This window comes from Aquarana catesbeiana, linkage group LG04 (genome assembly GCF_042186555.1).
Source record: "Aquarana catesbeiana isolate 2022-GZ linkage group LG04, ASM4218655v1, whole genome shotgun sequence".
Taxonomy (NCBI): domain Eukaryota; kingdom Metazoa; phylum Chordata; class Amphibia; order Anura; family Ranidae; genus Aquarana; species Aquarana catesbeiana.
The window spans coordinates 475,633,074-475,647,094 of record NC_133327.1 but is presented as its reverse complement, the minus strand read 5'-3'; the positions used below and the strand labels follow the sequence as shown (position 1 = coordinate 475,647,094).

At 43.0% G+C, this 14,021-nt stretch overlaps 1 protein-coding gene across 12 annotated transcripts in view; it reads right to left on the bottom strand.

Annotated features, from left to right (window-relative positions):
- The window catches only part of LOC141140434 (uncharacterized), a 358,905-nt gene that overhangs the window by 203,551 nt on the left and 141,333 nt on the right, over nucleotides 1-14,021 (bottom strand). Inside the window, exon 2 of one of the 12 annotated variants that reach the window (XM_073627608.1) lies at nucleotides 1,611-1,807. The exons of the other annotated variants lie outside the window; for them this stretch is intronic. Coding sequence (XP_073483709.1) covers nucleotides 1,611-1,644 — 34 coding nt within the window. The 5' untranslated portion in view covers nucleotides 1,645-1,807. The remainder of the gene's footprint in view (nucleotides 1-1,610; nucleotides 1,808-14,021) is intronic. 12 annotated transcript variants of the gene reach the window in all.

Genomic DNA, 14,021 nt, shown 5'->3' with positions numbered 1-14,021 from the left:
TCATTAACTTACTACTGACACCCACAGCGGTTCACATAGGGCAGTGTGAACTGCCTGTGAGTTGTATGCGATGTGGGAACCCATACTGGATTTGCACGGGTTCTCGCATCGCAGCAGTGTGAACCGAGCCTTAAGAGCCCTGTATGGATTGTCAAGACAGGGCTCTGGGCTGTGATTTCACATAGCCAATCAGCAGGTCGTGGCCATGAATTATTGGCTGGGATCCGCTGACAGTCTCCTCAAATCACAGTGAAGTAGGTAGGTGGGGACATGCGCCCAAAACCCTGAAACAGGCAAGGACGTACACCTGTAGCTGGCATCCTGTCGCAGTATATGTACTGTGACAAGTCGGCAAATCATTAATTACTGATGGTATTTGTAATATGCAGCATGAGGGGGTTAATGTATTGCCAGTGATCACTGATTTATTAGTGACCAGTGGCAGTAAATTAACCACTTTGTGCTTCATTAGTAGCACCAGTGTCAGTGTTCATTAACACTAAGGATGAGCTCTGGCGTGTTCGTACACCCCACGTGCAGAGCCCACCAGGAAGTCGGCACTGCGCTGCGCTAATCACAGGCTGTGAGACATTTCCCGATCTCTGCAGCCGCGCATCGGGACAATGTCTCGCTACCTGTGATTAGCGCAGCGCAGTGCCGACTTCCTGGTGGGCTCTGCACGTGGGGTGTGTGAACACGCCGGAGCTCATCCTTAATTAACACTGGTGATCAGTGGCAATACATTAACCCCCTCATGTTGCATATTACAGAAATACCATTGGTAATTTTCCTCCCCTCAGTGGAGTGAGTTTCTTTTTTTTGGGTCGGTCAGAGAATGCGGATATACAACAGGAGACAGTCAGAGACTGCCAGCATACTACATGAGACAATCAGAGACTGCAGACATAATGCAAGAGACAGTCAGAGACTGCTGACATACTACAGGAGATGGTCAGAGATTGCAGACATAGTACAGGAGATGGTCAGATATAAAAATATGTGAAAATATTGCGCTGTCAAAAACAAGTGTGTGTAAGCAGCTAGCACATACAAGTGATCTAATCCTGTGAGTAAATGTATGTAAAGGGAAGTGCAGCGCTAACGACAAAGTCAATACCAATATTCATATCTTACAATGAATGATGTAAATCAGTGCATAAAGTCCATAGGTGTATAAAGTTATAGAGTAAACTTTTTAAATCGTACAAATTGTGTCCGTGATACAAGAAATGTTTATAACACATTTGTAATTGATAAATTGATCCTGAAGAGTGAAAGTCCTGAAAGGTGTAGAACACCAGAAAGTGAAGAAACTTATAAAAGTGTTGATAGAAGATCCACCACCACTCAAATTGGGGGCTTACCGGAAAGATTGGACTCCGATGGGTATACACCCACTGAGCCAATCAAGCTTGTAAACGTGGGGATCCGCGGTGGTGTCTGTATAACAAACGCTAGTCCAGGTGACCCGGGTACTTGTAGGATATATATGGCAAAGGGGAACAAATCCACTCAGCCATCCAGAGTATATATGGAAAAAACGTGAGAGTACATAGTGTAATACTGTATAAAAGGCTTAAAGCTCATTTATTGAAGATAAAAACACTCACATTTCTGGAGAAAAAACAGCGCTCCAAGACTCATTTTCAAGGCGCAGGCGTGAACTGCATCCTTGTGTAGTTAACAACGTATAGGCAGAGGAATCAACGTTGTGACGTCACGGCGTTGTCCCTCAATCCTCGTAATGAATGGGGAACAGATGGAACGCACGGAGGGGATAACTCAAAACTGGCAGCAAGACATTTAACTGAAAGTTAAGCAATAAAGAGAGTCTTGTTGGGGGATGTGTATATAAAGTGAATATGTAGAAATATTTGGAAACATAAGTACAAAATTGTGTGTATAAAGAGGACAGCACGCAAAGCTCGTCCCCCGTACTGGCCAATGGATGACGTGTATATTAACAGACCATATATATATCTGATTTCCATAACAGGACATACATATTAGCACAGGTGGTATTGGAAAGATGTTAATCCAAGAAAAATAAAAAATGTAAAGATTATAAAAATTATGAAAAATGAAAAATAAAAAATAAGTGAAAAGTATATAAAAAATATTTAAATAATATTTAAAAATTATCTAAAAAATATTATGCGGAGCCACAGTCCAACATGGAGGTCTAGCATAACAGATAATATAGACCAGGATGACAGATGTATATTATATAATCATTACATCGATAGTATGGGTAATAAATGATATTCAGATCAAATTGAAAATTAAAACATTAACAGTTCAAAGAAACAAAGAGAAGGGAAGTGGAGAAACAGGTATGAAAAGGCAGTAATGTTTTATGATTGGTTAATGAAGGCGTTAATGTCCCACTCGAAATTGAGCCCCAATGGCGAGTGGGACTGGAGCTCATATATCCAGTAAGTTTCTAATTGTGATACACCACGGGTTAAAGCCCCTCCATGCCAAGGAGGAACATATCTATCAATAATAAGGAATTGTGATCCAGACGGATCCCGATTGTGATACAGTCTGTAGTGTCTAGGGACAGTATGTTTGGTGTCTCCCCCAATTATTTTTGCCACATGTTCACCTACGCCACTATCACAGACTATCACTATCACACAGAAAATGTGTGCTTTTTCCTACAGATTGCCCTGCGTTCGGAAATGCGCAGATGTGAATGAACTCCCAAGCACGACATGCATTTCTTCAGGTTTTCGAAATGCACAGCAAATCACACATTTCTGTGCAGGTTGCCACTCGTTTGGAAATGTGCAGCCTAAATGGTACCACATTGCTATGTGTTTCCTTGGGGCTGCTCTCTGCAAAACCTTTACACAGAGCAGGCAAATATGACATGTTATTTTTTAAAAATAAAAAAAATTGTCTTAAGCCCAGGTTCACACTGACATCAGGATTGAAATTGTACGAGTTCAGCTGACTTCGGGGGGCAATTTCAGTTACATCTGTGCGGGTTCCTGCACCCAAAGTCACCAAAAGTAGTACAGAAATGGATTCGGATGGTGCCATTGCCGACAATAGCCGCAGATTTGGCATGCAATTTGACATGTCATTCGTACGCCAAATTGCATTAATGTGATCCTAGGCTTAGAACCACTTTCATTTTCTGACTAAAGTTCCATTTCCTGCTTGTTCCCTCTTTACTGCACAGAGGAATGGAGTGTGGGTGGGGATAACAGCATTCCATTCCTCCCCAAATCACAACCCACACAAAGGCCCAGAAACACCCACAGTAACCCTTAGACCAGCCCACATCAACTCCCATAGCTGCTATAAATGACTCCCATAGCAAACCAGCACTATCCAAGACCCCTTAGCCTATCCAGTCATTAGCCGTAACTCAATTTAGGGTGAAAAACATCAAACTGTTTATTCAAACACATGTAGCAACAGATACACTCATGGACAATCCCCCCTCCCCTCTGATTCAGGGCGGGGGGTAAACTGTCCAATCAGCAATAAGGAACACACAGGTAAATAGAACATTTGAACAATAGTCCACCTTATCAGCAGGGATGGCTGTTGGAGGAATCCCCCCTCCCCTCTCTGATCTGCCCTCAGTCTTCCTGCAAGATACACATAATACAAACAATACAAAGGAGCCTGGCTGAGAGAAATCCTAAATCCTAAATCTGGGTAACAAAGTGCTGTATGGTCAGTGAAAACAGTGTTATTTCCAATGTCAGTGTCACAAGGAATGACCAAGGGGGCACATCAGGCAAATATACCCAGAAATAGTCCCATACAAGCACTTAACATAGATAACTTGGCTGGTTCAGGGAGCAGGTAATCCAGGGAAAAAGGACAGAGACTAAATGGGACTGGTATTGTCACAATGCTCCCCCATGCCTCACGGTAGGCAGACCCGACGTGATCCTATTGGGTCCGCTTGGGGATGTCCACATAGTCTCTCTCACAATTCCAGCTCTGTTTGCCGAGACAAGCCATCAGCATTGGCATTCTGTTTCTCTGGGTGATACTGAATTGTAAAGCTGTACGGCTGCAGGGCCAAACTCCACCGCACCTCGGTTTAGCCAAACCAAAGGACTGTGATCCATAAGGACGGTAAAGGATCGGCTGTAGAGATAGGGCTGAAATTTCCACAAAGCCCATACTAAAGCCGAACATTCTTTCTCTATAGTAGTGTAGGCAACCTCTCGGGGTAAGAGCTTGCGGCTGATGTAAGCCACAGGATGGTCATTCCCGTCCTCTCTGACTGACAAGCCCGAACATGGATGCGTCTGTATGGACGATAAAAAGTTTGGAGGGGTCAGGAGCTGCTAATACTGGAGCCTGGATTAGCGCTTGTTTAAGTTGTTGGAAAGACTTTTTACGAGTCAGGTCAGTCAGGGGCTTGGCGATGGCGATAGGGACAAACTTTCGATAGTACCCGGCATTTCCTAGAAAGGCTAGCACTTGTGTCTTGGTACGTGGTATGGACCAATTGGCCACAGCTTCAACTTTAGCGGGCTCGGGTCTTTGTTTCCCACACCCCACCCGGTGTCCCAGGTACTGAACTTCGGACATAACGATGTGGCATTTGTCTGGTTTAACAGTCAGTCCTTCTCCCCTTATCCGATCTAACACTATACCTATGTGGTAGAGGTGTTCTTCCCAGGTGTTACTGTAGGTGCCTATAGTCCACACAGAATCTGGTAGTGCCATATTTCTTAGGGGCTAAAACCACCGGAGAAGCCCAAGGGCTTTCCGAAGGCTCTATGATCCAGAGATCCAACATATGCTTGATCTCCTTCAGCATCCCTTCTCTTACAGCATCAGGGATGCGATACGCCATTTGCCTCAAGGGGGTTTGCTCCGGCGTGTCGACCCGACGTATGGCTATTGAAGTATAGCCTGGACAGGACGAGAACATATCCCGGCGCTTATGGAGCAGCTACTGGGCCTGTTCTCGGGGGGACGGCTCCAACCCCTCTCCTAATTGCACCTCAGCTATTCCTGCCTCAGACTCTACCTGCCTGTGCAGTCCCGGGAATGGAAGATTTTCTCCACCCTCCATCTCCGGGGTGCATATAGAGGAAACTGCTTCCTCTTTCCTGATAAGGTTTCAGCATGTTCACATGAAATGTTCTTTTGATCCTTTCATCTGAACGTTAAATAAAATTGTAGAACAGCTCTGCGATACCAATGTTACAATTTTACATACTTGCTGTTCAATATTTTTGTATTGATAGTTTACATATGGAAAAGCTCTGCGATACCACCTATGGGTGGTATCAGAGAGCTGTTCTACAATCTTATTAGGTCTCTGCCACTGTTTGCCCTAGACTGAAATTGCATTCTCTAGCGGATCGGTCATACCACTTTTTCTGCCTCCCTTGACCTGCTCGTAGGTTGTCCTGCACACAGGCCGTCAATCTCTGAAGGCTGTTCCGACGTAATTACAGCACATAAGTCACTATAGAAGTCCTTAAAACAATGTACCCTCCCAGTGCTCCAGAAGCAAATCTAGGGGACCCTACAATATAGCAGTTCAAAGGGAGAAAAACCTGTAGCCTCCTGGGGTACCTCCCGGTATGCAAAAAGTAGATGGGGAAGGGGACGCTCCCAATCCTCATATGTCAAGGCGAATGTCCGAAGCATCTGCTTCAGGGTGCTGTTGAACCGCTCACAAAGCCCATCGGTCTGTGGGTTATACGGGGAGCTGTAAAGGGGCTTAATCCCGCACAACTCCCACAACTGCTGGGTAAGTTCGGCCGTGAACTGCGTCCCTCTATAGAATATCTCGTGGGAAACCCACTCTGGGAAAGATCTGAAGCAGGGCACCAGCCACGTTCTCGGCATGAATATTTCCCAGAGCAACAGCCTCCGGATATCGGGTGGCCTAGTCTACTATGGTCAAAATATTCTTCTTGCCCATAGGACTAGGCGTAGCTAGAGGCCCTATTATATCCACCGCTATACGACTGAAAGGTTCCCCAACTATGGGCAGGGGTCTAAGTGTAGCCCGAGCTGTTCCCCTTCTTCCCTACTCTCTAGTGTTTCATCAGATTAGACAACTCGTCAGAATATGTAACGGGAGTGACGTTCCGTCGCCATCTTGCTACACCCCGTACTCGCCCACAGTTAGGATACAGAGAGAAGGTGGCAAGCGGACATCTTGTTACATCTACCGGAGTCTGGCATTTCACACTTATTTTTACCACTAAATAGAGCTTATATAGTAAAATACAGTATTTGGAAATCCGTATGACTATATTGATGTTGAATTGTAAAATCAGCAGTGTTCTGTCAGATCAGAAAACCTGTGAGATCAGCAGGCTTGCCGCTGCTTTTACAATTCAACATCTAAACAGTCAGACGGATTTAAAAACACTGAATGTCACTATTTAAGCTCAGTTTTAGGGCTGCAACTAACGATTATTTTCATAATCGATTAGTTGGCCGATTATTTTTTTGATTAATCGGTTAATAACCTTAAAAAAAATGTGGTATATAATTTAGTTAATATGTAGTTTTTTTTAAAAAAGGCAATTTATTCTTAAATATCTCTATGCAATGGTAAATATAAATAACCAACTATATGGTTAGGGTGCAAAATATCTAATCCACTCTGAGAATAACAGACAGAAGAGATATACTGTATATGCTATTAGAGGAGATATACTGTATATGCTATTAGAGCAGATATACTGTATATGCTATTAGAGGAGATATACTGTATATACTATTAGAGGAGATATACTGTGTATACTATTAGAGGAGATATATTGTATATACTATTAGAAGAGCTATACTGTATATACTATTTGAGGAGATATACTGTATATACGAAGAGATATACTGTATATACTATTAGAGAAGATATACTGTATATACTATTAGAAGAAGATATACAATATATACTACTGAAGGGTGAATCTGGTAAATATCATCACACTCAGATCAAATTTTTTTATTTAACCCCTTGCCGACCGCCTCACGACGATATACGTCGGCAGAATGGCACGGGCAGGCAAAGTAACGTACAGGGACGTTACTTGCCTCCCGCAGGCGGGGGGCCCAATCGGACCCCCCCGGTGCCTGAGGCAGTCGGCATTGTCCCGGAGCGATCAGAGGTGAGAGGGAGGCCATCCATTCGTGGCCACCCCCTCACGATTGCTCCCAGCCAATGAAATCCTTCCTCTGCTGCTGTATAGTAAACAGCAGCAGAGGAAGTGATGTCATTGCTCCTCAGCTCGGTATTTTCCATTCCGGCGCGGAGGAGAGAAGACATCGATGTGAGTGCACAACACACACACACACACACAGTAAAACACACCAGGCACTTATGGCATTTTATATTCCCCCTCTCTATAAATCCACCTTGATCACAGAAGGACTTCTATACATGACGCAACACCCAATATTCCTGCTATTTGGTTGGGGGATTTTAACGCTGTGCTAAACCCCAAAATGGACAGACTACAGCTGAGTCAGAACGCTCATCTCCCTAGCACCACCCGATTTAGTCGCACTCTGAAAGAATTTTCACTAACCGACACATGGCGATATAAACACCCAAACACCCAGGCATACTCTTGCTTCTCGGCAACACACTCCTCCCTGTCTCGCATAGACTTTATCTTAATCTCTGACGTATTACTCCCATTGTTATCAGACTCGGGCTACCACACTAGATCTCTGTCTGACCATGCTCCATGCTGGGCCACATTGATTTTGGCCCCCAAAACGGGACCCCACACGTGGCGCCTCCATCCCTTTTGGCTGTCTGCTTTGCAAGACCAAGAGGACATAACCAAAGAGTGGCAATTCTATTTTAATATTAACAGGGATAAGGCCTCAGTGGGTATGGTATGGGAGGCTTTTAAATTACATGTCCGCACCATTCTATCCTCGCGAATAAATAGACTGAAAGCCTCATCTAAACTAGTAATTCAGCAAGCAGCCGAAAAATTAGAAGCAACAACGAGCGAGTTTCAAGCAAACCCCACACAGGCCAAGGCATCTGAGCTTAAGCTCCAAACCCGTATCCTAGACCAACTACAATTTGAAAAGGCTAAGCAGAAACTCTTCTTCTCTAGACAGTGGGTATTTGAGCAGGGAGAACGGGCGGGTAAACTGCTGGCATTTTTGGCCCGTCAGGATACCAATCCTCCAGTGGTGGTTACCTTGACAAACTCAAATAATGATCTGATCACAGACCCTACGTTGGTTGCAGAGGAATTTCAGAAGTACTATACTGACCTATATTCCTCCAAGGTATCGGCTACTATACAAGAAACTCAGGCTTTTCTCCAGAATATCACCTTCCCCCAAATTTCCGAATCTCAATTGAATGACCTAGAAGCCCCTCTTACCATGGATGAAATTGCAGCGGCAATAGCTTCCCTTGCACCAGCTAAGTCCCCTGGTGGGGACGGTATACCATTAGACTTTTATGCATCTTACTCAGATGTTTTGGTCCCTGAACTACTGAAATTATATAATCATATTTTTGAAACTGAATCGCTTCCTGAATCCCTTAGTCAGGCAGTAATTATAGTACTCCCTAAGCCAGGTAAAAACCCTCATCTGCCAGAATCCTATCGCCCAATTTCACTTTTACAAGCGGACATAAAAATTTTGGCCAAAGTGCTAGCTATCCGTCTTAACCGTAGTATTTTGTCCCTCATTCACCCAGATCAAACGGGATTCATGCCTGGAAAAAATACAGCCATGAATCTACGCCGCTTACACATGAACATTCAGGCCGAACACGAGAATACGGGAGATAGAGCGATAGTGGCACTAGACGCCGCCAAGGCGTTCGATTCAGTGGAATGGGTATACTTATGGGAATGCCTAAAAGGGTTCGGATTTGGTCCATGTTTTATACAATGGGTAAAGGTATTATATTTCTCCCCGAAAGCCAGAGTGGTCATAAATGGGCGGATGTCTGACCCCTTCACATTAGAACGTGGAACTCGTCAAGGTTGCCCGTTGTCCCCCCTTTTATACGCCTTGGCGGTTGAACCTCTCGCTATATCCCTTAGGTCAAATCCAAATATACGTGGGCTACGTGTGGGATCTCTTGTAGAAACATTGAGTCTGTATGCGGACGACATGCTTCTCTACCTGGAAGACACTGGTCCGTCTCTCCAAGCAGCCCTTTCTACCATTGAAGAATTTGGAAACCACTCAGGACTAAGTATGAATTGGTCCAAGTCCCAAATTTTGCCCTTAGACTCATCATCCCCTACATGTAACTCAGCCTCACTTCCCCTACAAAGGATTGCATCTATAAAATACCTAGGAGTGGAAATTACTAAAGAGCCCTCGGAATACATTGCCAATAACATTGAACCACTCTTTTCATACTTAAAATCCTGGGCAAGACTTCCTTTAGGAGTAATGGGAAGAATCAATCTTTTTAAAATGATTCTACTCCCCAAGTTTCTTTATATGTTCTGGAACCAGTAATTATTCCCCTAAAAATTTTTAAGACAATGGACAAGATCATTAATTCCTTTATTTGGGGATCGAGTAGGCATAAGCTGGCATGGAACACGTTAAAAAACCCTACCTCCTCAGGTGGGACTGCTCTCCCCGACCTCCACACATACTATGTAGCTGCACAGCTCTCACACTTTTACTACATACATAAATCAGACGACACCAGATACCACACTTTATTATGTAAAGAGCCAAACAACGTCACTCATTCCCCCTTACAGGTACTATTTAGGGGGGGGAGAGGAAGGAGGGGCGGAGACGGTCGAAATCTACTACTCCTTCAACATAAATACATTTGGGAAGCTGCACTTAAATTAACGGGCGCCGATTTCTTCCACTCACACACGCCCTTATGGCATAACCCTCAGATGGGAGAACTGCTATCTATACCAGGAATCACAACCTGGGCCGTTAGGGGGATACTGTTCCTTTTTCAAGTAATTACACCCTTCGGTGTAAGGCACTTTCGGACTCTCCAAGAGGAGTTTGATCTTCCTTCCCACATGTTTTTTAACTATGTGCAGTTAAGGCATGCACTCCAAACTCAATTTGTAAGTGGATTCCCTAACACACAAATGATTCCTCTAGTGGATGTGGTTACAGGATCGAACCCAGACAAATTAATATCTTCTTTTTACACTATACTGCGCACAAGATCGATAGCAAGAATCACAGACACAGCCAGAATTCGATGGGAAGATGATGTGGGCCCCATAGAAATCTCTGACTGGGACGAAATATTAGAAAACGTCAAAAAAACATCCCCTAAAATATCCGAGCGCCTGACTCAGTTGTACATAATCCACAAGTCCTACCTCACACCATCCAGAATAGCCAAATTCTCTTCAAGTCAGAACCCGAGCTGCCCGAGATGCTCGAGTAGTCCGTGTTCATTCTTCCATCTACTATGGTCATGCCCAGACATTCAAAATTACTGGGCACAAATCATAAAATTCTTACATGATCATATGGGCTCTCCAAATTCGCTTAACCCTAGGCCATGTCTACTGGGGCTATTCCCAAATGCTGACATGGACAAGTATCTAACTTCCTTCCTTGGCAAAACTTTATTCTGCGCCAGAAAACTAATCGCTAGAAGGTGGATGAGGACTGCTTCTCCTACCATTCAAGAATGGATCGGAGAAATAAATGCAACATTACCATATAAGAAAGTCCTTTATAGACATAGGGGATGTCCCTCCAAATACCACAAGGTCTGGGATAGGTGGCTAAACAATACTAACACATGCACGGAATAATTAATGGCTACGGTCCACACAATTTCTAACGTTACCAAGCCATATCATTTACTGAGCTAGAAGACGATACTCTGGGTATTAATGCTACGGCCCCTGGGAAGGCATTTGTTACTTGCATACTATTACATAAAGATAAAGTGATGTAGGGATTGCTCGTACATTTCAGTAGGCTGTCTCTAAGAGTTACCTGATGATGGTGCTAGCAGAAATGTTAAATCTTCCCAGTCTTATGTGTGGTTTTTTCTTTTTCATTTAAAAACTCTATACTCTTTGTACCATACTTGTACGAATTACTTTTTGAAATAAACTTGTTCTTTTAAAAAAAAAAAAAAAAAAAAAAAAAACCACACCAGGCACACTTTACACCCCCCATCACCCCCTATCACCCCCCCCCCCGTCACACTGACACCAAGCAGTTTTTTTTTATTTTTAATTTTTTTTCTGATTACTGCATTGGTGTCAGTTTGTGACAGTTAGAAGTGGTAGGGCAGTTAGTAGTAGCCCCCTTTAGGTCTAGGGTACCCCCCTAACAAAGTTTTAACCCCTTGATCACCCCCCGTCGCCAGTATCACTAAGCGATCGTTTTTCTTAGTGTCACTGGTGACTAGTTAGGGAGGTAATATATAGGTTCGCCGTCAGCGTTTTATAGCGTCAGGGACCCCCATATGCTATCTAATAAAGGTTTTAACCCCCTGATTGCCCCCTAGTTAATCCTTTCACCAGTGATCACCCTATAACTGTTACGGGTGACGCTAGTTAGTTTATTTTTTATAGTGTCAGGGCACCTGCCGTTTATTACCTAAAAAAGGTTTAGCTGACTGATTGCCCGGTGGTGATATGCGTTGCCCCAAGCAGCGTCAGGTTAGCGCCAGTGCCGCCAACACCCACGCACGCACCATACACCTCGCTTAGTGGTATAGTATCTGAACGGATCAATATCTGATCCAATCAGATCTATATTAGCTTCCCCAGCAGTTTAGGGTTCCCAAAAACGCAGTGTTAGCGGGATCAGCACAGATACCTGCTAGCACCTGAGTTTTGCCCCTCCTCTCGGCCCAGCCAAGCCCACCCAAGTGCAGTATCAATCGATCACTGTCACTTACAAAACACTAAATGCATAACTGCAGCGTTCGCAGAGTCGTGCCTGATCCCTGCGATCGCTAACAGTTTTTTTGGTAGCGTTTTGGTGAACTGGCGAGCACCAGCCCCAAGCAGCGTCAGGTTAGTGCCAGTAGCGCTAAAAAAAAAAAAAAAATTTAAAAATGTGAGCAGACCTTCCTACATACAGGTGCACTTATAAATGATGATCTATCTAAATATGAATACTAGTAATAAAAATGAAAATTATAATAATACACCAAACAAGCATGAAAGCCCTATTAAATTAACTAAATTCAATCATTTAGATATATACGTATCATATCCATATAAAGCTTTTTCTTGAAAAATTGTATCCCATCCTACAGTAATACATTCTGAGTGAATGTAAGAGACGAAATGAAGGGATGGTGGTGCAAATATTCCTAAAATTAACATTAAAATAAAAAATAAAAAAATTAATTAAAAATTACTGATAAAACAGTTAAGATCCAACTCTATATTTAACCCTCTCGGATAGAGGCTTTTTAAAAGAAAGATCCACTTAGTTTCTCTTTGAGACAAGTCCCTATCCTGATTGGATCCCCTCTATGCCGGGAAGATCTGATCAATACCACAAAATTGCAGCAAGGATGGGTCATGACCATGTTTTTCTCTAAAGTGTAGCGAAACGCTACGAAACTTAAAACCATTTGTATATTTTGTATTTTTTATTCATTCAAGGATTATGATCATACATCATTGAGTTGGTTTGGTAGAGATATAGCACTTACCATGGTCACTTAGTATATGGCTGTTTAGTACAGCTATAGTACTCTATACCAGAATGATGCCTGCAGGTTTAGGTATCATCTTGGTATCATTCTTTTTAGCCAGCGGTCGGCTTTCATGTAAAAGCAATCCTAGCGGCTAATTAGCCTTTAGACTGCTTTTACAAGCAGTGGGAGGGAATGTCCCCCCCCTCCCACCGTCTTCCATGTTTTTCTCTAGTTCTCCTGTCCCAACAGGGAACCTGAGAATGCAGCCGGTGATTCGGCCAGCTGACCATAGAGCTGATCAGAGACCAGAATGGCTCCAATCATCTCTATGGCCTAAGAAACTGGAAGCTACGAGCATTTCATGACTTAGATTTCGCCGGATGTAAACAGCGCCATTGGGAAATTGGGAAAGCATTTTATCACACTGATCTTGGTGTGGTCAGATGTTTTGAGGGCAGAGGAGAGATCTAGGGTCTAATAGACCCCATTTTTTTCAAAAAAGAGTACATGTCACTACCTATTGCTATCATAGGGGATATTTACATTCCCTGGCATAACAATAAAAATGATAAAAAAAATAAAAATGAAAGGAACAGTTTAAAAATAAGATAAAAAAAAAAGCAAAAAAAAAAAAAAGCACCCCTGTCCCCCCCTGTTCTCGCCCTAAGGCGAACGCAAGCGTTGGTCTGATGTAAACAGCAATTGCACCATGCATGTGAGGTATCACCGCGAAGGTCAGATCGAGGGCAGTAGGCAGTAATTTTAGCAGTAGACCTCCTCTGTAAATCTAAAGTGGTAACCTGTAAAGGCTTTTAAAGGCTTTTAAAAATGTATGTAGTTTGTCGCCACTGCATGTTTGTATGCAATTTTAAAGCATGTCATGTTTGGTATCTATGTTTTCGGCCTAAGATCATCTTTTTTATTTCATCAAACATTTTCGGCAATATAGTGTGTTTTAGTGCATTAAAATTACAAAAAGTGTGTTTTTTTCCCCAAAAAATGCGTTTGAAAAAATCGCTGCGCAAATACTACGTGAAAAAAAAAATGAAACCCCCACCATTTTAATCTGTAGGGCCTTTGCTTTAAAAAATATATATAATGTTTGGGGGTTCAAAGTAATTTTCTTGCAAAAAAAAAAATTTAATGTAAACAAATAGTGTCAGAAAGGGCTTTGTCTTCAAGTGGTTAGAAGAGTGGGTGATGTGTGACATAAGCTTCTAAATGTTGTGCATAAAATGCCAGGACAGTTCAAAACCCCCCCAAATGACCCCATTTTGGAAAGTAGACACCCCAAGCTATTTGCTGAGAGGCATGTCAAGTCCATGGATTATTTTATATTGTGACACAAGTTGCGGGAAAAAGACACATTTTTTTTTTTTATTGCACAAAGTTGTCACTAAATGATATATTGCTC